Below are 26,793 nucleotides of genomic sequence, written 5' to 3'. Positions count from 1 at the left end.
ATATCATCGGTTTTAATATAAAGATAACACCCCGCCTCCCCAGCCTTTCCTTGACTAAAGTGTAATAGCCTTGCTAACGCTGGGTGCTGATTACATCATTTTTGCAGGAAATACAGAACCCTTTTCCCATGCACGGATCTGCTGCAGGGTGTGCTGACACCTGCACCAGGACCTTGGTCCCCAGCTCCTGCAGCTCCCAGCACTGTTCTTGTACCCTGAAAGGGGGTTGGGCGCACATGGGTGATGGAGAAATGGGGACAGGGTTGGAAAAAGAGCCCCTGGGCAATCTCAAGTGCCTCCCTGGTGCGGAGGGGACAAAGCCAGACAGCCCCACTGCTCTGTCACTCGTGGAGACCGGGCAGAGGGAACCCCTGCAGGAATTGCTGCCTTGCTGGCATTAGGACAGCCCAGGAAAAAGAAGTAAGACTCTGGTTTGCCTTAGCACTTTTAAAACAGTTTAATAAATAGGCCTGTGTAGCTCAATGACTCTTATGGCAGGGTTTTAACCTTTGCTTTCCTGTTGCAATTGGAGCAGCGGTGCAGAGAGGAGACGCGGTAGGTACACTCTGCCTCCCCTGCAACACTCCACCACCAAGCACGCAATAAAAGCTGTTAAAAATAATCCTTGCTATTATATCCTTCGGGTTATTTCAGCAAAATTTGTTTTGAATACTGTGCACAATGATTTGTTTGATGTCCCTCTTACCAGCCCAGACCAAGACTTATTAAAAAGGGCTTTAATCTTTTATATCCTCTTGATTACCAAACCATGACTGCAACTTTAAATACAACTGGAAGGCAAGCTTTTCATAAAGGTTATTTCCAGGAGTTCAGCAGAAGGGCTTAGCTAAAGCTCAAAGTGCAGAGCTGACTGCAGAGTCTTTCCCAACACCGATAACTCGATAGAGACAGCAGGGGCAGAAACCAGAGGCCAGGTAATGAGCAATTTGAGCTCATTAAGCAACTATGGGCTGCTGGAAGGTTGCGACGGCTACATAAAGCCTCCAGGATTATCAGGGCCCTCAACTGCAGCCTAGGAAGAGAGATTTTTGGCTAGGAAGAGCGTCTTCTGACTCCACATCTCACATCCACAGGCAGCAGGATCCCATGTTCACCACCTGTGTGACCAACCTTGGTCACCAGCAGCTGCTGGTTGCACACAAGAGGATGCTTTGAGGAAGAAGCATTTGGACTTGTAGATTTTCTACATTCTCTTACAAAGCGCAGTTGGGTTGAGAGCACAAAGGCAGCGTGAGGTCCAGCCCCATGCAGGGCTGGGCAGGAGCTGCACTGGAGCTCAGAGGATGCACCTTGCCAGGAAGCAGGGATATGTAAGGACACTGACACGACAAGGACAGGCTCCTAGCTCTTTGCTGCAGGGACTAATTGCCTCCTGGCTGAGAGAAGTTACCTGCACCAAAACACAACGTCTGCACCTGAAAGCGAAAGGCAAGGCGAGAGGACCCAGGAGCCGTGCCCAGTAGCTGGGGCAGTGAATCAGGGACAAGCGACGCTGCGTCACGTGCGGAAGAGATGACTGAAAACACTGGAAAGAAAATCAAGGTGAAAGTACAAACACAAAAGGAGCTGCTTGTATGGGTGGCAATCAAAAAACACCTGAGAAGCATCCATTTCCTGAAGGTCACCATTGAACATTATCAGGAAATGAATGCAGCCTGTGCTAAGAGATGGGATCTCCTGGGGTGGGGTAGTTTAGGGACAGGAGTTTGTCATTTTTGTAACAGAGCTTGGCTCTCCTACAGCTTTGGTTCTTAGCACTCTCATCAGGTTTTTTGAGCTGTAAACACTCCCAAGCCGAGTATTTTTTCACCTCAAAGAAAACAGATTTTTCACATGATTACAAAACCAGGGAGGTTCCTTTCAAATCCCACACCTAAAAAAAAAAAGGAGGGAATAGAAAACTTCTTGCAGAAGCATCTGTTTTGGCAGAAAGGCTGTTTCCCACCATAATCACCAGCTTTAACATACAGCCATGAGAAAAGCAGAAGCAGCTCAGCTTTACAACAAAGACAATTCATAAAAGTGCTCTGAGGCTTCCCAGGAGAGCCATGTCCAAACAGCACAGTCCGTTTAGAAAAAAATACACGAGACCGGAGGGGGCTTTCATTCATTATTCCTTGTCCATTTGTGACTGCCGCGAAGTTCACCCACACAGCATGCTGCACCCAGCACATTCCCCATCCCTGCCTGCAGCCCCAAAATTTCTCTGGCTGCCTTTTCCCCAGCCTGGCCTGTTTCATCTTGTGCTTTGACACAGAGACGTAGATAAGAGATTAGCAAAGTGACTGCTAACTTTTATACAGGCATTTCATTTCTTCTTCCTCTTATTTTCTCATCCAGGCTGCAGGTGAGCCCAAGAAGCACTCCCCTCCAGAGGGGGGCAGCTTTTAGGACACGCTCACCTGCCGGTGCAGCCACAGCTCCAACCGCAGGAGACACCATCTCACCCCTTGGAACTGCCTGGTGACATAAAAGAGCAAGAGTTAAGCGTGAAGGGACCTCAAAAGGACGCTTGGGAGCAGCCCCTGCTTCCTCCCTTCCTTGCTCCAAGATATGTGCTGCTGCTTCCTATGACACTGAAGATGAGAACAAGAAAAGTTGCACCGTCTTGGAGAATTATTTTTTTTTTGGTGCCCTGCCAGCAACCAGGGACAACCGCTGTTCCAGAAGAGCAGCTGAGCACCTCATCACAGGGCTGGAGCACTTGCAAGCACAGAAACTCCCCCACCCGCTTCCTTGCGCGATGCCATCGCCTTTCAGAGCCACCAAGGACGCTACCACTCCAAAGGATAATACTGTGCTTTAATGTTTTAGAGGCAACAGACACTTAACGTGATACAAGAGTAGGCTGTACGAACTATACATATATACACACTAGTTGTAGTTAAAGCTCATGTATTTGACCAATATTAACGTTCCCAAAAAATGCACCAAGTCTTACAACAAATATGTGAACAAAATCCAAGGCCACGAGTAGAGAGGTATGTTTTAAGGACTACAGGTCACATGGAAATAAAAAACAGCGGTGGTGCAATATGAACTTTATCCTGAATAGAGATAAGTGGTTAAAACACAAACTTTTCACTACCTCAGGAGTAAGAACGTGTTTTACAGAGACTCAGTTTTCAAGCAACTGAAGCGAGCAGAGGGAAACAGTTGTGTGCACCTCTTTGGTCCTCAAACTCACCTCCCAGCTGTTGAGCTAAAAAGGAGTTTTACTCTGAACTTCAGGCAAGAAGGACTTAAGGCTTTTCAGCTGAATATTTGAAACCAAGACTGAACTGAAAAGCAGCGATAACTGCTCTCAATCATTTAAGGAGAATGAAAGCCATAGAGTCAGTGTATTTTATAAGTGTGCAACACACAGCTTGTTCATGCTAGCAGACAAGCTTCTGTAGCACCTAACAGAATCCAAGATAGAGAATATTATAAAACATTTGTCCAATAACCCTGTGAAGATGGCCAAGGTAAAGCTACTATATTAAACACAGGAGGCTATTGGCAAGAAGTGAGGGTAGTTACAGTAATAAATTGGTGTGTTTGTGTTTGGTTTTTTTTAAGCCTGTCTTATTTGTGCTCTTTAAAGTTCTTCAGGCTCAATGGAAATTTGACCTGGCTTGATTTTCATTGTTTCCCCGCAAGGGTTGTGTGACAGGCAGGAATGCATACAAGTTGGTAAGACACAGCTTGCCAGACAAGGAACTGCCTTTTAGGTTTAGCACAGAGAACATCTTGGATTCATATTCAGCATAGCTAGTGTGACTATGGGAACCTGCGCTGTGGGCATCTGACACCCTGGCTGACATTTCCTTTGTTAAGTTTTGCCTCCTGTGCTTAGTTTGAGAAGGGTGGTTTTCATTTGTGCATCATGTTTTCCCAATTAAGAGTTACAAAACTCCCATTAAAATTGTAACAAAGTAGAAGAAGTTCAGCCAAGTCCAGCTGACTGAAACTTTTTGTACCAATACTGCCACATACAGAGGTTGCCACATAGACAGAAAATTGTGGTCTAATTCATTTTCATGGGCATGGAAATGCTTTTCTCAATTGCTCTTATGAAATAAGTTGTCATTTCAGTTTACCTTGGCCTGGAATGACCTGCCAACAGGCAGAAGTACAATGTGCTGCGTTCAGGATTTCAGTGCCCACCTTTGGTCCAATGTGGAAGAGATGCAAATCTTGAAATGCTTGAAAAAATCTTCATTTTCAGATCAGACTAGATCTAGTTTCTTAGTCTAGCTCATGGAAATCCAAGAAGGAAAACTCAAGACAAATATTAAAAAAACTCTTTGGATATCATAGCTCTTTGCAGACAGACTCTGGGTTCCCCGCCCACCCCATTAAAGTTTGCTTAAAAATAGTAAGAAACCGACAGTTAAAGTGGTGAGACCTTCTGAGGCACAGAGAAAAAGGTGCATAAAACCCTTAATACAGAGAGATAAGAATGTTCCAAATCACTTAGAAGGTAATTCCCTGCATGTTAAGAGGGTAGGAAAAGTGTGTTTTAAATCCTCAGACAAATTCAACAAAAAAAAGGAGGGTTAATACTAGCAAGAATATAAAACACCACCAGAGGTAACATCTCAGAGAGGTAAAACATACATATCCAGATACTGAAACAGCCACTGCAAGACTTGTAATAAAGTTAGCCAGAGACAATTCAGGACCATTCTTTTCAGCAGAGATAAAAGTATTTGCAGCATGTAAGTGGTCCTACAAGGATCCACAGCCTTTCAATTGTTTCCTGTGCTGCATCGTATTTATTCTACTAACGTAACTATTTCATAAATATCCATTTCACTCCCAAACCATGCTTTTCTCCTAACAGCAGTATATTCTGCACTGTAGATGGAGAAAAAGTGTTTTCAAAACCCTATTTGTAGCCTGTAATTCTGTGATATCAGCATCATCGGAAATCCAGGAGGAGCCTACCTCATCATTACAGTTTGTTTGCCATCAGAAGTCTTTTACTGAACAAAGACTATGACAACAATTCACAACAATTTAGTTTAAGAGTGAGATGTAGGAACAAGTAAGAACAGACAGTGACACTGGACAGAACAATCTCCAGAGTGCATTCAGAGAAAAACAGTTTCAGCTCCTGATGAGTGTCAAGAATTCTTCACGGGTCTTTGGATCTTCCCGGAATACCCCCAACATTGTGCTGGTTACTGTTTTACTGTTCATTTTCTGTACCCCACGCATTACCATACACATGTGCCTAGAAGAAATGAGAGGAAAGTCAGTAAGTCAGACATACTCTAAAGAAGCAATCCCATGAAGACAGATGATTTGTACAGGGTCACGTTAAGTACAGTGGAAATAATGTCCGTATCCAGAATGGAGATTTGTCAGAATCACCAGTGGATCTCAGTTATTCTCTAGGGAAAAAAAGTTCTCAGCTCCTGAGCACTGCCTTCTCTCCTTAGATCCTAGCAAAAATCACACTTTTCCAGTGGGATCACAACGACATGCCTGGTGCTAGACTCGAGCTCTGCTGTAGAGGGTGCATTGTAGGCAGAACGTGGATCCAGTGCAACTGGGACAGCTAACCACGCTCCCACTTTTCACATCTCTATGCTGCTTAAGGCAAGCCCCCACTTCAAACAGCTCCAGCCCACCAGGCCATTTCACTGAGCAGGCTAAGATCACACCTGCCTGCACTCTAAGAAGCACGGCACACAGCAGCAGCAGCTGGAGAGCCAAAAGGCAGCACAATTGGAATCTCACCCAGCCCCTACATCACAGGGGAACAGCTCAGAGCAACTTACGTAGCTTCGATAACCACTCCAACTCCAGCGGGCTGTAAGGCTTCTGTGATGGCTATTGCGATTTGTTTGGTAAGGCGCTCCTGGACTGAAAGGAGAGCAGGGAGTTCAGAACCACTGTTAAATCTGACTAGCTTAAATGCATCATCATCATCATCATCTGCACGTCACAAAAAGGATGGCATCAAAATACTGCATCCTCATTTCCAAGTGTGCCTGTCCCCTCCGCTTCCTGCCCAGGCTCTGGTCTTCCCAAATTAGTTTTGTTAGCAACAAACCCTAGCTTATATTTTGTATCCTGAAACAGACCTTTTATTTGCTTGTTTATACTGGGAGTTTTCCATTACACATGTTTGCAGGAATTTGCATTACCGTGACTTGTTATAATAGGTCTTGCATTTCTCATTATGTGGTTAGAGTTTCTTGCTTTCCCCTATTTTTTTTTTTCATTTTTTACATATTTATTCACTAGCTTTACTGCTACATTATCCATTCCCTACACACAAAATTTATTTTTGAGGAAAGGTAATTGAGGTAAAAAGAGCAAATTAAGGGAATCCATTGTCCTCCAGAGCTTTACTTCCTGCAGCTATTCCCCAGTCTCACACCCAATGGTCACTGGGACTTCTGTTGCCATGAACAGACCAAGTTTAACTGCAGGACAATGAGAGCAGGCTGAGCCTGACCCAAGGCATGAAGCAACTCCTGCAGCTTCCTCTGCTTCTCAGGGGACAGGCAACCCATAATATGGCAGCTATCGGTTCATCTCCTCAGACAAGGATTCTTGAAGGCATCTCAAATTATCTGTGGAGGAGTTCATATCCAGCAGCATCCAGCTAGTTTAGTTATTCCTGGCAGCTCTATCTTAAAGCACATTTATCCTCTGAACCAATTACTGCTTCCATCCATTTTCATAGGCACGTTTTACCCCTCAAGGGAAACGCAAAGGCTAAGTATGATGACAGATCAGATGCACATTTTCAAGAACACACTTTTTCTTCACACACTTTAGAATTGGTACAGCTCTAGTCCACCTATAATTACTGGTACCTTAAGCTAGCTAGCAAAAGACTCTACTAGCAACCAAAAAAAAATCCAGATTCAGCTGTTTACCTTGTAATCTTCTACTGTATATTTCCACAATCCTAGAAGAGAAAGGAAAAAGACAATTTTAGTTATTCTTATATGACCATGGCCTGATCTTCACAATTACTTTGCACTATCAAACCAGATTATTATATTGATCCACAACCTTCCTGGAAGTCCAGGTAGATGGTTGGCATGGCTCAAGGGCTTCCCTTACCACATCACTGTTTTTAGTGACAGGTACCCCGTATCTGCCACCTCACAAGCTATTTTAGGGGGCTATTTGAGGGGCAACCCTGTCACTTCTCTTTAGAGCTTCTTCTGCTTGGCTGTTACTTTTGTACCATCACCCACCTGGATCACACACTTGCAAGGGAATCTATACCCAAAGACTCCCTGAAAGCTAATCCTTGAAGCAGAAGAAGGTAATCTGATCTCAGTTCAATTTAAACCAAATGTTGTTTTAAGGACAGTTCAGATACTGAGATTCCCAGAAGGCTACTAAAGCAAGAAGTGTTCTAGATTCTTGCATTTAACCACAGATTTAACAATGAGAAATGATTGTTTTTATGCAAAAGATACTCTCCACCCACAGATCACACCAGCCTTCACATTTCAGTGCAAAGGATCACCTTAGTGCTCTTCTCTAAGGTGACTTCAAATTCAAGGCATTTGTGGAGCAACTCAAGTGATGGTTTGATCATCTGTCACCGCAGTACCAAAATTCACACGTTTAAGAAAAACTCCTATAGCTGCTCTGTAACTCAGTGGGTTATTCGTGCAGACCTCAAATGCTTAATTACACATCAAGTGGCCATGCTAAAAAGTTGCTATAGAAAGCTTCAATACCCATCTGGTCAGACTAGACAAAAAACAGATGCTGGCTGGCAGCCTGAGGCATTAGCTACAAGAAACATTTCTGACAATGAGACTTGCCTGCTGTTTTGGAGAGAGAATTATATGCAGAAACTCCCCTCCAGAAATCAAATGGTTGTGTTAGTTATTTTAAACAAAGCAATACAATATTTAGATTAAATATATGGATAGGAAAAAGTTGATGCTGAGGTGTTTTTTTTAGATTGTTATATATTAGAAGTCCCATAAGCGTGCTTGTGTAAAAACAGCATTAGTATTTTCAAGCTTGAGCTTAAACTCCAAGGAAAAGTGTTTGTTTACCGAATACAGGTCATCACAACTCCAGAAACACACCACATTAGACTAATCCTATTACGAAAGATTAGGTGCACAGTACCAACAGCCTCACAAATCTTTGTTCGAACACTAGTTGCATTATATAGGGCAAGAAAGAGAAGCACTATTTGGCCTACCAATCTCTTCATGGTAAGCACTCAAAAGCAAGCACAGACTGAGAACATTTTGTTATACAAGAATCTAATCTTTTCGTTATTGTAGCGTATGGGAGTTCTACCCTAGCCTGAAAAGAGAAGCAAGATTTAACCTTTAAAGCACAATGCAGGAAGCCTTGCACATATCCAAGCATAATTCTATACTGAGAATAAATAGTGGGAAAATTGTACACTTTTAGCCCCATGTTGCCAGTTGCATTAAGAAGCATTCAAGACAGTTTTGAGCTCCTTTCTAAGCCAGCAATTGAGAGGTAATTGCAGACCAGAGCAAGCGCAAATCAACTGATGTGTATTTCAGCTGTGATCCTAAAGCCCTTCAGAAACGAAGGCACAATCTCTTTAGGAACAATGGCCACCTTCAGAAACCCAGCTTAAAAAAAATCCTTAAAAAAAACCTCACCACTTATAAAGTTGCAGCCACACAAGTACCAGCCAACACACAACACGAGCCCTGAACTGCCACACATCAGGATGCTCCTAACCGTAAGCAGCTACAAAAGGCAATCTTCCACCCAGCAGCTGCAGTGCTGACAGCTCAAATCTCATCCTACAGTGTCAGGAGACAGTTGACTGCAGTCACAGTAAACATTTACGAAAAAATTAAGTGTTTAACTGCTTCAGACTTTTAATCAGAGCACATTCCGCTCCTGTAAGCGCTGCTAGAAGATGGTCTCCCTGCCATGAGGTTACATTAACAAAGGTGCGACCTGGGCCCTTCTGCTTCCAAACCAAATTCACTGCTGTGCAAACAGAGCTGACTGATTTCAAAGCACGCTGGTGTCATATCCTGCACATTTCTTAACCACTAAGAAAACCCAGCAGGCATGCAGATTTACAAGGCTAATTCTCATTAGCTTTATTGGAACTACAGAAAGATTAACAGATGTGTCAGGGAAAGTGTAAGTCCTATGTGGTCTTTCTGAACTACAGACAGCTTTTTTCAAGATTCATTTGTTGAAAGACACCCTTCCACTCTGCTGCCCAATCATCCATCTATTTAAGGGATCTACCATCCCCTTCCTCACCAGAGCTAGGGATTATCACTTTATAACACGATTCGGTGCAACAACTGATCTAAGGGCACTTGCTGAGGAAAAAGCTATTTTACATAACAAATGGATTTCTCAAGTGTATCTTACTCTGTTTGTAAGGCTGAGCCTTATCTATAGAATCTACCCCACAGCTTTCTCAGCAGGCCTCGAGTAAAAGAAAGAAATGTCAAATTTATCTGAAGTCAGCTAACAGATTTAGATTCAATTGCTATCCAGACAACGTGTTCATTTACAGTTTGGGATTTTTGTTCTTATCAGTAAATTTACAAACAAAGAAGTAACAGCTAGAGATCCCTGCTGGTTTTGGCGGCCTGCCTTAAAACATGACCAAGATTCCCCACTTGTTCTTCCTTCCGTAGTCCCTTTAGACACCAGTGCTTTGGATGAATGTGCAGAAGTTTATGGCTCCACTACAGTCAACTGTAATGTCAATTAACAGAGCTCTAATACTTGTCTGTCCTCTCCACACAAAAAACAATGCTGAGGATTGGTCTAAATCCAAATCCAGGAGACAAAGTGTGTTGAGCTTTAGAGGGGGACCAGATTAGAAAGATTAACACAGTTAGCACAGCTTGGAATCCTTTTTACAAATTAGCATCACTTTCATTACATTAACACTTACCTAGCAAGCTTGCTGAGGCCAAGTACTTGTTTGTTAGGAAGATAGCCAATATGTACCTAGACAGAGGAGAACAAGCCATTAGCAGAACCAAAACCAGGCTTTAAAACGCACATGAAACTCATGCACAGAGAATGAGATGCACACCTGCCCCAGAACTAACTCTGGAACAGTCCAGAAGTCTTAGCATGTGGGAGGAACATGCCACCATGCAAGCCTGAAAAATTGTGGAGCTAACCAAGACTGTAAATGCCTGGTGAGGTCAGTGTCCATGTGCAGAATAGGTTAAGGGGGGAGAAAAAAATCACAACTCTTCAAGAGTCAAGGCTTATGTTCCAAGTCTCAGGAATGCCCCAGAACACTATTACACTTGGGTACAAAAAGACGACTATTACTCAGCACAGAACTGTTCATCTTAAATAAAGACTTTTCTTTCAAGACCTAAAGCAGATTCAGGAGAAGGGAAGGAGACAGACTGTACTTCAGGTAAATTTTCTGATGACAAGTACTTCGCCATCAAAATCAGGTGGCACGTACTGATTTTATTATTATTTTTAATGCCACCTCATGTGCTATTGGTAATACCATAGATCGCTGTATGAATAAGTTGACTTCTACTCTGCTTGAATATGGATTTACCAAACATTCATAAAAAAACATGCAACTGTACTAGTCTGAAATAAGTTACAGATCAGGAAAATGCTCAGATCTGACAGGCAAGGGAAAAGCATTTAGCTTACTGTTATTTAGAAAGCAACATGGGCTACTGAAATCAAGTGGGTTTACAATTGTAACAGATTATAAACCAGCATTTTATGTCACTGTACCAGAGACTTGAAAAATTAGCCAAGATACAGTAGGGGAGTATCAGTATAGGATTCTGTCTTAGTGCTTTGCCTAGAGGCCCCATCTCAGAACCCTGTATTGCTGTACCTGCAGTTAAAGGTACCACAGTGCACCTAATTACCTGGCTAACTTGCTCATTCCTATCACTGCTGTTGGGTAATCAACCCACTGACACCTGAAAAGACATGAAACATTTTAGATAAATTAAGAGACATAATAAGTGTTGAATCTTGTTGCCCTTATTTTTTTCTGTGAAAAACCTTGATTTTATTCAAGATAGAACTGCAAACACAAGACCTACTGCTCAGTATTTGCAGCCTGTTTGATGTGCCCAACAGGAGAATGGTTAGTCTGAGAATATTTACAGGCATACCAAGTCATTTAGCAGACCATTATATGAAGCAGGACCAATTCAGTGTTTGCAGATTTCTCCAAACCACACAGGCTAAACAGCTAGACGTAAAAAGAATGCATATATTGCCACAGAAGTAACGAAGAGAATACACACAGCATGTGTAATTGAGAATAAAAGGTGAAACAGAAAGCTTCCACAGAAAAAGAAGTTACCTTGTTCACTGGTATAAAACCAACATTGAGAAAAAGTAGATGAAGTTGAGCTGACTCAACAAAAGCAGCAGCTGGTTTCTGTTCGGGTATTTTATTTCTTGGGAGACAGTTTACTTGGAACATATGTGGTACTGATAAAATTTTACAGAAAACAAAAGCACCTGCTACTCTGCCTTGTGAGTACTTAATAGTAGAACATATGGATTAGACTAAGCTCCATCCGTCTCTGCTGATATGAGAACGAAGAGGCTAAGGCTTGCAGAAGTGACTACCAATTTTGAACTCTTCAGATTTACACATGTTAACTGAAGCTTTGTTGCTTTTGTTGTGTCATTTGTTGTTGGGGATGGCAGGGGAAGAATTAAGCTATTGGCACCACGATTTCAACACCATCTGAAACACCAGCCCCTTTCACAGGAGTCCCAGCCTATGCAGTCTCCTGCTAGCCACATTAAAACAGGGCTGCTAGTCTGAATTTCGCTCTGTTCGCAGGGGCTCCCAAGATGAATGCGCACTAGATATCTGTGAGCCAGCAGCTAAATCCGTGACAGAGACAGCGTGCAGGGTGAGCCGGTTTAATATCAAGATGTCTGCCCTCAAGGCTTGCTGCTGCTTCACGAAGAAGAGCTTTGATATGAAATGTCAGAAACCATTAGATTACTTAGACCAGGAAAGGTTGAGCATTATATTTTAGGAGCTTTAAATCCAAATAAAACTCACATTAAGGAGGTCTTACTTATTTGTATTCTCTGGAGATTAACTTCTAGAATCATAGCCATAAGCAGTAAATACTTGCAGCTTTAAAAGCTTTGTAGTTTTAGCTACAAAGTCTTTTACATGTACTTTAGGTCTTTCATCATGTATTCCCCATGTTTGCTTTGTAAGGAAGAGTTACCTTTCCAACAAATGGAACGAGGTGATGCTCACACAATGAGAACATGTCTATGTCCTTCACAATTACCATCTCATCGTGGTCTTCATCAAAGATGGCGTCGTTCAGAACATCTGAAATTAAACATTTGCATTAAAGTTATATGCACAAGCATGGAAGGCTCTTCCAGACACTTCTGACAAAGCTTGTGGCAAGTCCATAGCTCTCTCAGAGCTACGGATTTCAGGGTTAAGACAAGGGAAGTAAGGAGTAACACCACAAGCATGCTTTGGTGTGCATACAACCACAGTGCTATATCAGACTAACCATGCGTTACGCCAGAACTCAGCCTATAATGTTTTATTTAAATAATAGTTCGTAATAGCTAGCCACCACAGTGGTTTCTTCAAACACTTCAACATCAGCATCACCCTCTTCCAGGAAGCTCTGTGCCCTGGAAGCATTTTACCCTGAAGCACACCAACAAGCAGCTGCTTAGGCGTACAGAGATCTGTAGCCACAGATCAGGGAGACATTTGCTGTCTCACACTGAAACAGGCACGCAGAAGTATATCCCATCTGAATCCCGTGTCTCAGACTTAACAGAATTAATGTGGAAAAACCCATAAAGATAAGAGGAAGAGACAGCTCAGTAAGAAAAGGAGCATATAGCACGGGACTCTGCTAGTCCCAGAGCTCAGCAAAACAGACCCTTAGTTGATTTTCCGTATTTAGCAGTCCCCTGACGAGTCCCGAGGCAATCCTGATGCAGGTTAGAGCAGATTACTGTGGTCTCCACAAAAAGCTAGAGCAAGCTGGACCACATTTGGAGAACTTAAAAGCAGAAGAGCCTCAAGGTAAGAGAGGGAGCCTTTTGAAGGACGAGAGAGAACAGCTGTAAAGAAGAGATGATATGGAGAGAGAAAACAGCAAGAGAGAACTAGCTGGGCAGAAGGGCTGATATCGGCACGTGAAACTCTGCTAGGAAGTTAGCTTGAAGCCACACAGACTGCTTGGAGTTACTGCCAGGAACCAGAGTCAGATACACCATGGCCAGATGGGGTGCTCAGGGACTGCCCGGCTTCATCCAGAGTGCAGCTCAGCACCTGCAGTGATGATTATACAAATCTAATAGTTGTGTCTGCTCTCCTTGCCTTGATGCCTTCCCCCGACGTGTACGTACACCTAATGGCTACCATCTGTTGCCGATAACGTATCATCATCATGGAGCGTTTTAATTTCCTGCTTGCTATCAGCACTACACAGGTAACCCTGGAAACTGTGCGCAAGATGTTCTGCCTGCAACGCACGTCCTTTCCTGAGAAGGGCTGGCAACCTGCAAAACAACGAGGCTGAACCCCAGAAGGTTTTCGATCAGGTCAGAGAACAGGGACAGAGGGCATGAAAGGGGCCAGGAAACAACGCTGTAAAGGCACATGATTTTGTCCTTCAAGTTTTAGGGTCCAGCTTGCACCAAACACTGCTGGAGAGATTTCTGATTACGTGGGAAGCACCATGCAGTTGTATTAGTATGAATTCAGCTAGAAAGACAGAATTTGGAACAGAGCAGGACAAAAGGGAGACAGAGCAGCAATCTGGGTTCTCAGCTCCTTCACGCAGCACTCTGCAGGTGTGCCATTTCCAGAGCAGAAAGGCAAACAGGGGTTTCACAAAGCCTGCCACTATGCCCCGCATTATTAAAACAAAATCCAAACAGACCCGAGAAGTGTCCCTAGAGTGACCGCTGCTGTTATTAGACCACCAGCTTGGCTCACACCAGCACTGCCAGCAGCATATCAGAGCCCGATGCTAGGTACGGGATTACATCAGCACACTCGTGGAGCAAACTGCTCAGAAGAATCAGAAGTGGCCACGTTCTCGTTGCAAGCCACAGGAACGCGTGGCAGCATAAGGTCAAAACTTCAGCAGAAGGTATTTCAACGTGGAAGAGCCTCATACATATACACACACATTTATACATGTGCATATACACACTCATCTATAAAATATAAATATATGAACGGATCCCTACAGACTTCATCTAAGGAACCACTATCTATTACTAGGGTGCTGAAGAAACGTGTTATATTATGGAGACAGCTGGCAGCCCTATTATAGGGCTGGGGAAAAGAAGGTTGAGACCTGTGAAGTATCCCACAAGCAACTTCAGGAACAAAATGCATCCCTCCCATGGCTGAAGCAATTAAACAGGAACACAAAGGCCACCCATCCTGCTTGCATATCCTCTTAGGCTACAGCCAAGCCATAGCAGTTTGGGTAATGTCTCCTCTCAAAAGAGGTTTTAGAGGCATGTAAGCAATTAGATCTTTGTCAAGAACAGAACCACAGAGCTGTGGGGTATTTCACACTTCCTATTTATGCACATCTTAACAATTTTGCACCCCAGATTTTTGGAATATTAGTAGCAAGTAGCAGCTAGGAGGAGGATACCTGCTCAGCTGCAAAATGTCTGCAGTTGTGCCCACAGCAAGCTGTGCTGATTTTAACAGTCAGCAGCAGTTATTGCTTGGGAAGGTGGGCCAGAGCCCATAAAGGAAGAAAGGAGCCCTCCAATACCCCCTCACAACTGCCAGGCAATACAGGGAGACAAAGACAAAATAAGGACTTGGACAGAAGGCCAATACCTGACTACATGACTTATGGTGTTAGAACAGAGCTCCAGTCACCCCTATCCTGCTCCAGTCCCTCCTGTTCACACCTTGCAAGCCTCTCCTCCTGAAAAATAAGAAGAGTACAAAGCCTCAACACAAAACCCTTTCAAATCCAAGCCTTGCATTGCCAACAGAAGAGCGAGGCAGAAGTAGCTGTGACAAGACACCGTGCTAGGTCCCACTGCAGCACTTGCCTTCAGTAATTACCTGGGAGAGACTTGTTGGCAAAGACTCAAACGCTTTGTGCAGAGAGGCAATGCCATTTTATCTAACTTGGTCTTTTATTTCTTGTAGTCATTCAATTTGCAGCAGCATCAAACAAGGCCTCAACAAGCTTAGCCCGGAGCCTGCAGCACATGTTCCAGAGAATATAACAGAGCTCACAGGGCAGAAGGGGAAACAGGGCCTCGGATTAAGCAGTGCAGAAGCAAAGCTGGGGACAAATTTGTACCTCTTCACCTGTTCTTTCATTCTATCTAGGCCACAGCACGTACTTCAGCAGCTGGATTTCAGTTTCCTCTCAGCTTCCTCATTTGGAGCCCCCAGAAACATTTACTCTAACCCTGGACTTTTCCTTGCCGCTGAGGCCAGGACCTACGTGTCGAGTTCTCCCTCCCCAGCCCCGTCCCAGTTCACGCTGTGCAATGCGGCAGCGCTGCTGGCTGCACCTTCCAGCCCTAAAACACCCACCTGCCTTCTAATGCAGACTTCATCCATCCCATCCCTTCTGCCTGGGGCTCCAGGTTCTTCAAAGCAAAAGTGCAGAGCGAACTGGGATTTTAGAGAGGAGGAGGGCTGGAAGCAAGTATTACTGGATTGGTTTCCTAAGCAAGGCACCTGCAGCTCAGACGCGCTCCTCCTCAGCAGGCTACCTTTCCTTAAGGCAAAAAGGAAAACTTCCTCCCCTCAGGTGAAGCAACCCTTTAACTCCCTCCTAGTACCACCTAGGTAATCCTCCGCAGCAGTAAGAGGACAGGACTCGCATCCCCTCTGCTTGCACCATTCAGAGCCTCTCGACTTCTGAGCAATGCCTCCCCTCGCCCTGCTTGTATTAAACACAGCTGGGCTCGAGTGCTGCCACCAAGCCCTGCCTATAAGCTAAAGGAGCCCGCAAATGACACTGCTTGCATTCCCTACCACCCCAGGGAGCTTGCTGCTTAAGCCTAGACACACCATGTTAAGGAAATGCTAAGATCTGGGTAAAAACACGTGGCTGGAAGGGAGCAAGAACAAACAAAATGTTTACTTGGGGATGATCTCTAGATTATTCCAGCTGAGGTTTCTTTCAGCCCGGAGCTCAAGTCCTGTTGCAGAAACTTCAGCGGGCTGTTAAAAACTAAACAGCCGCTTCTGCTGCAAGTTAACTCCTGAAACAGACCGGAATCAGTTTTCCCCCTTTATCTTCAAAAAGAGTCGATAAAAGCAGGAATCAGAATTGGATGAAGACAGAACGAGAAAGACCTTTCGGGATTTTGCGTCAGAGCTAAGCGAAAAGACCTGTTGCTATAGAAACTATTTGCATGGCTTTAATGTGACACAGGAAAGCAGAAGCACCTCTGGCAACCAAAGAGAGCCCACCCCGCAGCTGGCTCGGGAGGTGAAGGGAATGAGGGATGACAGCGCTCCGCAGAGCAGCGCTGCTTCAGCTTCACGGCACCTGGTGTCTGCTTCTGACTCTGAGACAAAAAAAGACTGAGATGCTCGTAGGTTGTTCTCACGATGAGCTGTTTCTCTCTAGAAAAGAGGCAGATCAAGGGTTGTTCACTGTCAACAGGACGGAGGCAGTCTCACATTCACTGATACGGTCCCCTAAGCTCACCCATCCTGGCAGTGACATAAGGGAAAACCAAACTACAGGCAGAGGTCAGGCTCCTTCTGCTCTGCCAGGAGCACAAAGCAACCTGCACCAACACCCGGCGTGACCTAGGAGCAGGCAGCGAGCAGAATGGTGCTCCACAACTGCAGTGTGGTGAGCCAGAGACCAGACCAACTGCTTGCTGAGGTGGAAAAAAAATCAGCTGAGGTACATGGCTGTCCTGGTTTCAGCTAGGACAGAGTTAATTTTCCTCCTAGTAGCTGGTAGGGTGCTATGTTTTATATTTCCAAGTGATATACCAGATACCATTGGCTGGCTTGCTTGGGAAGAAGTTCCTGTTCATCCAAGGAGAGATGTAACAGAGCAGGAGACCTGAACTAACAGCTGAATGTGTGACAGGGAAGCCAGAAGACTACAGGATCAGAACTAAATCTGGAAGAAAACTGCTAGAAAAGCTCTCAGTTGTTGATAAATAATAAGACAGAGTCAAAACTGAAACTTTGCATTTACTTGTGTTGATCCTACAGAACTGTAGTTGGAAAAAAATTTCCAGACAAGCAATACAAGAATTATTGCAGCCTTTCTGCACCAGAAAGTTACCGGAATTTATTACACATACAGGGAGGAAACCCAGGCAACAAATATTCATACAGAGTTTATAGTCCTGCAGAAAGTTAATGGCTTCAGGTTGCTAAGAAAGGGGATGGTCTGGGTGTGCCAATTCACAACAGAATTAGCACTTGCTTCAGGAAGCCTTGAAGCACTCTAGAAAGAGGCACAGCCTAAGCTGCAGGCTGACTCTGAACAGGCAATAGAGTTCAAAAGCTGCAGAGAAAAATTAAGGAGGCATTAGCACCACGTGGCTTCCTTACCATCGTGTACCTTCCTACCAGGAAGGAAGGAACACCAGACAGAAGAAGTTACAAGTTGATGACTAATAGCTCAGATTTCATCACTGCCACACCAGAGGGCTGGAAATAGACAACCCACACCAGAAAGGAAGATTATTTTCTGCAGCAAAACTTAATTCTTCAGCTACCAGAAGTCATACATCTGGTCCAGCTCTTTTACATCTCATTTTGTAGAAGCAAATAGAGGAAATGCAGCATTGATATTCAACTAATTTTGGCCATCATCTTTACTGATTCATTTACTTTAAGACACTTTCCATGTTGCAGTGAGATTTAAGTCTATTCCTAAGAGATCAGTTATTGCGGACTCCCAGATGAAACTCAGATTAGGTTCTAGGAGTTGTCCTTCGCCAACAGATTTATCAATACACGGGAAAGCAGGGTTATGGAGATGCTCATTAAAATGCATCAGGATTTCAATAACTACTTCACTATCTCACCGTCACAGAAGGTGACAAAAGTTCCCCATCCACGCTTCTTTCTGTAATCAAAACAAATGAAAAATCAGAGAAGACAAAGAAGTGCCTTGAAAAAGCAACGTGAAAAGATCAGACGTCTTTAACAGTGTACAATCCAAGAGGTTGAGATATTTAATAAACCCTTGACAAAACCCAAACAAGCTTATCAAGTTTGGCGTTGCTTGAATATTAACGGTCAGGGAGATCATCCTGGTAAGTTCACGGCAGGCTTCACCCACACAAGGGGTCAGGGTAGAGGAAAGAAACCCCCAAGAAACTTACCATGAACAATCCCGTCTCTCCCACCCGCCAATTTGAAGAAACAAGCCACGGCCATGCTACCAATATGATATTCAAGCTACATGTTAGACTGTCACACCTATATGAAGCGAGAGAAGAGCAGCATCTTGCTTCCGCGAACAGAAACGAAAGCAGCAACTCACCAGCTCTCAGCAAAGGGCAGCGCTGCTGATCAAACAGCCTTGTTTGTTTAAGGAGCTGCCTGTCTATTTTTACGTAGGGATGCTTAGCACCTCTCACCCACAGCAAACTGAGTAGGCTTAGAAAACTTGTAAGCTTATTCCATTGCTGCGCCTATGAAAATAAAACCACACAGGGAAGAAAGGTGAAGAAAAGTATTAGGGTTGCATTTATTCACCCTCCACCACAGGAGAGCACAAACTACTGAGAGGAAGGGACACACACATTGCAGCAGGTGTTAACCTACTGGTGTTGGGCTTCAGGTGTTGTTTGCTTTAAAACAAGAAGCTGCATAGGAGCATCAGTTAGCTTTAAGGCAAATAAAACAATTTCAAACTGCACAGGTTCAGAAAGCAAAGTTATCCTCTAGTATTTCTAATTGTCATTTCCCTATTAAACGTGTTAAAGGACAGCTGAACCTGCCAGCTTGCTTGGAAGCTAGCATAGAGACCAGTGTGGTCTTTCAGCTTTTATTCTTGTAACAACCACCATTTAATGCTTGTGTCATTCTGCTTCAAGGACTTAGGTATGACGAGAACAAGTTCACTTCCTTCTGCAGTCACGGGAAGCTTGCTCAGCTTTGTGCCTGTCTCCTACAGGATTGCACAATCAGAACCAACTCCCTTGGAGTTTAGTTTTTGATACTAGCATCCTTGACTTTCACTGGTTTTGGAACTTTCCATTTAGCAAGATCGAATACGAAGCCTTCAGCTTCAGGTTACAAGCTGGCACAGTCCTCAGCCTTTTATTTGCACAAATTCACTCACTGCATTTGTACGCACATTTAGAGTCTCACAGACTGCACCTCCAGGTGTGACACGAAGACTTCACTGAAGGAGGGACAGATCTCCCAAGGCTTCATCTTCGTGTGGCCGGCAATTGCCTGAGAGCTGTAAGAGTGTTCAAGGCAACCTGCTAGTAACAGTCGACTACCTTTGTTACCCAAGAGAACAGGTTACTGTTTTATTACAGTTTACTCCCAGAAGTAGGAAGCTGATAAATTTGACCCTGGCTCAGGAAAAGAAGAGATGTTCTTGAATCCTGATGCAGAAGCACCGCATGAAATTGAAGAGTAAAACTTCTGGCATCCTGTAGTGATTGCTAATCTACACGTGCCCCAGTGTGAACTGCCGGCATTTTTAGATCAGCTCTCCAGGATGGATTTTACTTTAAACCCCTAAAGGCGTTCTCACACCTCCAAAGAAAGTCTGATGGTTAGTACTATAGAATGAGAATCACAGAAGGGCTGGGGTTGGAAGGGACCTTAAAGACAACCCAGATCCAACCCCCTGGCAAGGGCAGGGATGTCTCCAACTAAATCAGGTCGTCCAGGGCCTCGTCTAACCTGGTCTTGATCACCTCCAGGGATGAGGCATCCACAGCTCCTCTGGGCAATGAGATCAATACATTTGAATGCATTCTGTCAAGGAAAGAGCTAAGGGCAGAGGCCTTTTGTAAAGCCAGGATTAATAGGAGAAAGCATCTAGAAAGAACAGTAAGAGAATGATTTAGATATTTAGCAAGTAAACTCTGCTAACGGCTCTGAAATACAACACTGGCCAGCTGCAGAACACAGATAGCAAAGACGAATAAAGGTAAAGCAGGAACACTTACTCTGCGCTGTCAACACCAAGCTAGGAAGCAACACAGAGGAAGCTGGAAGGCAGAATCTGGTTCTCTGCTGCTCACAGAAATCCCAGTGGAGAGAGGGGACAGAACTCGGATGTCATCTTCCCTACAACACTAGTTTAAGTTAAGGGAAATATAAAAATACAGATGTGACCAGCTGTCACCGAAGCAGAGTGACAACACTCAGGAAGGGAGACCAGATACCCAGCATATTTATGCATACCCCAAATGCATTGATGTTCTCAGACACACCCTAACGAAAAAAATGGAGTTTTGTTCTTAAGAATAAATTAATACTCAGAAAGAAAACCAATACCTGTTTGCTGACTTCTGTGCAGACCATGCACTAGCTCAGCAGCTTCCCAAAGCACTCCGGGTTCCTTATATCGAATTCCCTACACGTACCATTAGTTCTCCACCTCCAAGGCCACCACAGGACAGATTGCTGCAGGGCAGGTGAGGCCATCATCCCTCACCTTACCTGAAGCTTCAGGCACCCTGACTGCACTCAAAAACCTTCAGTGACAAGCAAGAACAAGACACCATGCATGACAAACCTCTAAGAGCAGCAGGCAGCCTTCGAGGCAGTCACGTAGCTTAGTTTTGGGACCAACCACATCACCTCTATCTTCTTACCTCCCACAAGCAAAGCTTGCAGCCAAGCTCACCGAACACTGCAGATCTTTTTTGGCATACGTTCAGCTTCACGCTGTCCAGCCTTCAAGAGATTTCAAAACTCCGGAATACATTTTCCACACAGAAACACAAAAGTGATGCAATAAATTAAGATGCCATCAGAAGTGAGTTGCTTTTTCCCCTTCCTACCCAGGGTAGACACCCAAGCAGACAGACTCAGGAGGCTGACTGTAAAGCCTGCAGCTGTACCAGCACTGTTCCCTTCATCTGGTTGTCGTTGCCACTCTCCTGGCTGCAGAGCCAAGCCCCGTTCACACACTTGCACAGGCTGGGAGCTCAGCTGCATATACAGGGGCCACATACCTGTTGCAGCATACCTTGCTTCTAGCCCTTCATTTGTGTAATTGCTACCACAGAGCTTTTATTTCAGAAATTTTGTATTAATTTCAGAAATTTTTTAGCAGTAAGTCTCTTTTTCACATCTTCTCTCCCTGCTGGGGAAGAGACTTGAACCCACACCTCAATATCCCACAAACCACTGTTTTAGCATATGCATAGCCAGGTAGTTCCGTGCGAGGGAACAAAATAAGCTGCAAAATGAAGCAGAGAAAAGACATTTTTTCCCCTCTTTCCTCCTTTTACAATCCAGCTCCTGGTCCATTTCACAGCCTGGCTAGGCAGCCAGCTGTACGAGTACAACCAAGTGACAGCACACCCAGATGCTGCAGCTAAGACAAGCAGCAGGAGCTGCAGCCCCACAACCACCACCATTCCCAAAGATTTCCTAGTTTGTCCTTCAACTACAGCTCATTTTCCCTCCCCATTAGACTAATAAGAGCAGGAAGACTGGAAGCTGAGCATTGTGTAAGGAGACGAGTAGCTGACAAGTAAAAGGGTCGCCCATCTGACACAGGAAGGGATGCTAGCATCACAGCTTCCTTTGATTTCCTAGGAAAGGAACAAAAAAGCAGTGCAGGAGTACAACAGCTAGCAGTGACACTAACACTTCCTATTCTCCAGTATAACACAGCTCCCCCATAACGAGCAGTCAGGGGAGGGGACCGTCCAAAACTACTCTACTCAAGGAAATGCATGAGAGACTGGGACAGATTAATCATGGTCCCAAAGTACCCACTGGAGCAGAAGGAAGAGAGCAGAAGGAAGAAGCTATTGGAAAATCAAGGAATCAGTTTGGTTTAACTTTCCCTGTACATGAGACCTACGGCAGGGTTAAGAGAGGACTTTGGATAGGCAGCAAACTCTCAGCACAGTAATTTGCATTCAGAGATTATCACCAAAAAACCTCCCGACTATGACACCTCCTGTGTTTTACTGCGAAAAAGCAACAAGTGCAGTCCCCAAGCGCAGGAACTTTTTCCCCAGTAGACAGAGGATCACCCTGTGAGACCCCGACAAAGCTTCGTCTCAAACACCCCGTGCAGCAAGGCTAAACAAGAGGGGGATGAGGGACAGCACAGCCCCGAGCTGATCTCCAGACACGAGCCTGAGAACCAGGTTTGGCCGTAAAAGAAAAACAAAGGTCAAGGCAGAAGTGCTGTTCCTGGGGGGAGCTAGGGCATGACGTTGGCACAGAAATAACGCTAGCCGTGAGTAAGTCAATGCTGGAAGTTACATGCAATCAGGTTTCGGAGAAGGCAGCAATTTTGAGAAGTGAAAGAGAAAGTAAACGGGAAAGCCAGCCTCTGAGCTGAAGCACAGCGCACGCAGAAGAGGGATGGGTTAGCAGCTCAGCCCTTTCATTCAGTGCTTCTGGGGCAGGCTCGTACAGCAGCAGCACCGCTCTCGGGATGCTCAGCACCTTCCTGACCTGCGCTCAGCCCCGTGCCAGCACCAGGAACTTGCCTTTTGCCATAAGGGGAAGCAGCAGGGGGAATTCCCTGGTTTCCCAAAGCTTTTATTACAGTTCGGGCTGGGTGCAGTCCTTACTGGAAAGGGTAAAGGGAGAACAGCAACGTGAAAACAAAGACTACAAGGCAGGATTTCCCCTAGGGTGGGTCCCTGCTGAGCACCCTCCACCAGGACCCTGCCTGACCCTTGTCTCTTTGCATCTCACCCCCAAAAATCACCTGGGAGCACCTGCGGGTGCCAAGCGAGAGGCTGCCAGCCCAAAGCTGACCCCAGAAGAGTGCAAATCCCCCCACAAAAACCCACCCTCTCCCCTTCCACCCCCGGGGGACGGCGCCTACCGGAGATGGTCTCCTGGTAGCCCTTGGTGAAGAACTGCATGGCGGTGGCCGCCCTCCAGGGCGTCTTCAGCAGCCCCTGCCGCTGCGGGTCCTCGCCCAGGGAGCGCAGGATGGAGGTGTAGGCTGCCGCCAGGCCGGGCAGGCTCAGCTCGTTGTCCTCCTCGCTGCGGGGCCGCTCCCCCCGCCAGCCCTCGCTGCCGCCGCCGCCGCCGGGCAGGGGGACGCGCGGCTTGTCGGCGCCCAGCGGCGGGGAGGGCGGCCCGTCCTGCCGCGGGTACCCGTTGTAGCTCCGTGCCGCCGCCATGGGGGGACGGATCGGGCCCCGAGCGGTGCGGGCAGAGCGCTGCGGCGGGGCTCGGCACCCCCCCGGGGCTCGGCACCGTCCCCTCACGCGGCGCCCCCGACACGCGCTCCCGCCCGCCCGCCGCTGCCTCAGCGTTCGGCGGCCGCCGCCTCGGCCGCCCGCTTTATACCGCCCGCGCCGCTGCCATTGGCTGGCGCCGCCGCTACGTCAGGCGCTGCCCCTGCGATGAGCCGGCCGGCCTCGGCCCGCCGCGCCCCGCCGCGGGGTCGGGATTGGGATTGGGATTGGGATTGGGATTGGGATTGGGATTGGGATTGGGATTGGGATTGGGATTGGGATTGGGATTGGGGATGGGGATTAGGATCGGGATTGGGGATCAGGATTCGGAACGGGATTGGCATAAAGGACTGGGACCAGGATTGGAATCAGGATTGGGATCGGGATCGGGATTGGGACTGGGATCAGGGTTGGGATTGGAATCAGGACTGGGACAGGGATCAGGACTGGGATCGGGACCGGGATCAAGTTTGGGATGGGGATCAAGATTGGGACAGAGATCACGACCAGGATTGGGGAATGGGATTGGGACCAGGATTGGGATTGGGATTGGGGATGGGGATGGGGATTAGGATCGGGATTGGGGATCAGGATTCGGAACGGGATCGGGACAGGGATCAGGATCGGGATTGGCATAAAGGACTGGGACCAGGATTGGAATCAGGATTGGGATCGGGATCGGGATTGGGACTGGGATCGGGATTGGGATTGGAATCAGGACTGGGACAGGGATCAGGACTGGGATCGGGACCGGGATCAGGTTTGGGATGGGGATCAAGATTGGGATAGAGATCACGACCACGATTGGGGAATGGGAGTGGGACCAGGATTGGGATTGGGATTGGGGATGGGGATGGGGATTAGGATCGGGATTGGGGATCAGGATTCGGAACGGGATCGGGACAGGGATCAGGATCGGGATTGGCATAAGGGACTGGGACCAGGATTGGAAGCAGGATTGGGATTGGGATCAGGATCGGGACTGGGATCGGGATTGGGATTGGAATCAGGACTGGGACAGGGATCAGGACTGGGATCGGGACCGGGATCAGGTTTGGAATGGGGATCAAGATTGGGATAGAGATCACGACCAGGATTGGGGAATGGGATTGGGACCAGGATTGGGATTGGGATTGGGGATGGGGATGGGGATTAGGATCGGGATTGGGGATCAGGATTCGGAACGGGATCGGGACAGGGATCAGGATCGGGATTGGCATAAAGGACTGGGACCAGGATTGGAATCAGGATTGGGATCGGGATCGGGACTGGGATCGGGATTGGGATTGGAATCAGGCCTGGGACAGGGATCAGGACTGGGATCGGGACCGGGATCAGGTTTGGGATGGGGATCAAGATTGGGATAGAGATCACGACCACGATTGGGGAATGGGATTGGGATACGGATTGGGACCAGGATTGGGATCGGGATCAGGATCTGGATCCGGATCAGGACAGAGATCGGGACCAGGACAGGGACTGGGGTCAGGACCAGTATCAGGACAAGGATCAGGGCCGGGATAGGGATTAGGATGGGGATCGGGACAGGGACCAGGATCGGGATTGGGACCAGCATTGGGATCAGGATCGGGACAGGGATTGGGACCGTGATTGGGACCAGGCAGCAAGGCTGCCCTGGCGGGTGGTGGTGGGGTAAGGTTGGGTAAAAAGGGGGGAAAAACAACAGGGGATGGGGAAGGTTAGGTGGAAAAGGGGAAAACACAGCAGGATTTGGCTGGGGTGTAGGTCTGCTGTCTTCAGAAATCCTTTGGAATATATCAAACATCGTTTTTGCCGCTGTGGAAGCACGTCGTTGGCCCACAGCACGGTTAAATGCTCGTTGCTGCATGCTCGTGGTGTGAAGATGGCAGAGGGAGCCCGGCTTGGCCCTATGCGGGGTCTGAGGGTTGGCAAAGACCTACACGGGTGGGTGGTGGGAAGCCAGATTCCCCCGCTGAGGCTCTTCTGGGGTTTTATATGGGGTGGAAAGGGAGGCTCACGGTTCAGGGGTAATCGCTACTTTCCTCATTCCTTTCAAAATAAATGCTTGAGATCCTCAGGAACGCATCACCCGGGCAGAAAGCCCTGTTCCCCCATGCAGGTCCATCCAGAAGGCAGCGGGGACAAATTCTCCCTGTCGTGCACAGGAAAAAAAAAAAACAAAACCCCAGCGGCAATAAGGCACTTCACATTTACCTTTCGGCTTCCGATCACAGGTTTTACCAAAAGAGGGAAAAAATGACTCAGGTGAAATCACTGGGAAGGTGCTGGCCTGCAGGAGCAGCGGGCGGGGGGGCTGGAAGCCCCCATCCCTTCTCCTCCCCAAACAACCCCAGGGCTGCAGCTGGGCACCTCTCACCACCCCACACCCCGTCCCTGGTATCCGAATTCTCCATGTGAGCTGTGTTGGCTTCCCTGCCAGAAAAGTGCCAGAAGCAGCCTGCAAATTCGGCACGGTGACTATGCTCCTGGCTGGAGTCAGACCAAGCATGCACGGTGCAAAAGGTGGGAGCCACTTCTTAGGAACTACGAGCTGCCGAGACGTAATGGGACGTATGGAAAGGGGGTTAGCAAAGGGTATCTAGGGAATGGCATTTCCTGGGCTGTGCTTCACTGATTCACTTAGAAAACCGGCAGATAAGGTATCTACAATCGGCCAAACTTTATAACGGTCTAAATTTAACAAACATGGGAGTCGGCAGGAATTTTTCCCCCGTGTGCAGGAAGAGAGGGGCAGTCACCCCTTTATTGCCGGCGTGAGCACCCCGTGGACCTGCAGACAACCAGTTTTTGGGGGTGGGTGCGAGCAGAGGTCGCACACGCAGGAGCCGAGGGCAGCAGGTTTGCTAACAGCATTTGCAAGCACAGAGTTTTCCGTTCTAGGTAATTTAGATATGGGACAGGATGTGTTACAGCTCCGTTTTGAGCCATCCACGTCTTCCACCTCTGAAATACATGCCTGCATCAGCTGGGCGAGCAGCAGCACCAACGCTTGTTATTTATAAGTACCTTGTGCTAAGATTTTTTTAACAGTCCCCTATTAATTACACCCCATGCTTTCATACAGCCTTCCCAAATAAATTTTTCTTTGCTATATCTGAATACATCCAGAATGAGCGAAGCACAGGCTACGAAACAGATGAGAGGTCCCCACCGTTTCTGTGGCATGGTGGGCACAGCGGGGAGGGACGGCGCTCCCCAGCCTGAGAAGAGCTCCTGAAAAGAAACTTCTCCGTGCCAGGCCGGCTAAGGCTGAAGAGACCCTGGGCGGTCTGCTGCGGGTCAAATGAAGCCATCTAAAAGGTATTTTAAGGGCGATTTCTGCACTGACAGCTGTTAAAAGGCTGAGATAAATCGCACACCAAAGACGCCTACTTTTCCTCTGTTGCCCGTAAAGTGGGAGTGTTTGGGACCAGGCTCAGAGAT

At 46.6% G+C, this 26,793-nt stretch overlaps 1 protein-coding gene across 1 annotated transcript; it reads right to left on the bottom strand.

Annotated features, from left to right (window-relative positions):
- Nucleotides 1–2,802: 2,802 nt before the first annotated feature.
- GCH1 (GTP cyclohydrolase 1) lies at nt 2,803–23,451 on the bottom strand. The gene is made up of 6 exons (XM_083837197.1): nt 23,007–23,451; nt 12,222–12,331; nt 9,917–9,972; nt 6,903–6,934; nt 5,793–5,877; nt 2,803–5,242 (listed from the first exon to the last, which is right to left on the bottom strand). The coding sequence occupies exons 1-6, from the start codon at nt 23,308–23,310 to the stop codon at nt 5,116–5,118; spliced, it is 714 nt and encodes a 237-aa protein (XP_083693323.1). The 5' UTR covers nt 23,311–23,451; the 3' UTR covers nt 2,803–5,115.
- Nucleotides 23,452–26,793: the final 3,342 nt, after the last annotated feature.

The sequence above is a fragment of the Anser anser genome, assembly GCF_964211835.1.
Source record: "Anser anser genome assembly, chromosome: 5".
Taxonomy (NCBI): Eukaryota; Metazoa; Chordata; class Aves; order Anseriformes; family Anatidae; genus Anser; species Anser anser.
This window is presented reverse-complemented; position numbering and strand designations above follow the sequence as displayed.

Excerpts from the sequence above, each read along its gene's own strand:
- GCH1 (XM_083837197.1), bottom strand. The coding sequence starts at position 23,310 with ATGGCGGCGGCACGGAGCTACAACGGGTACCCGCGGCAGGACGGGCCG. Across the intron at positions 12,332-23,006 it reads CTACCAGGAGACCATCTCCG|ATGTTCTGAACGACGCCATC; the intron begins GTAGGCGCCGTC and ends GTTTAATTTCAG. Across the intron at positions 5,243-5,792 it reads GGAGTGGTTATCGAAGCTAC|GCACATGTGTATGGTAATGC; the intron begins GTAAGTTGCTCT and ends CATTTCTTCTAG.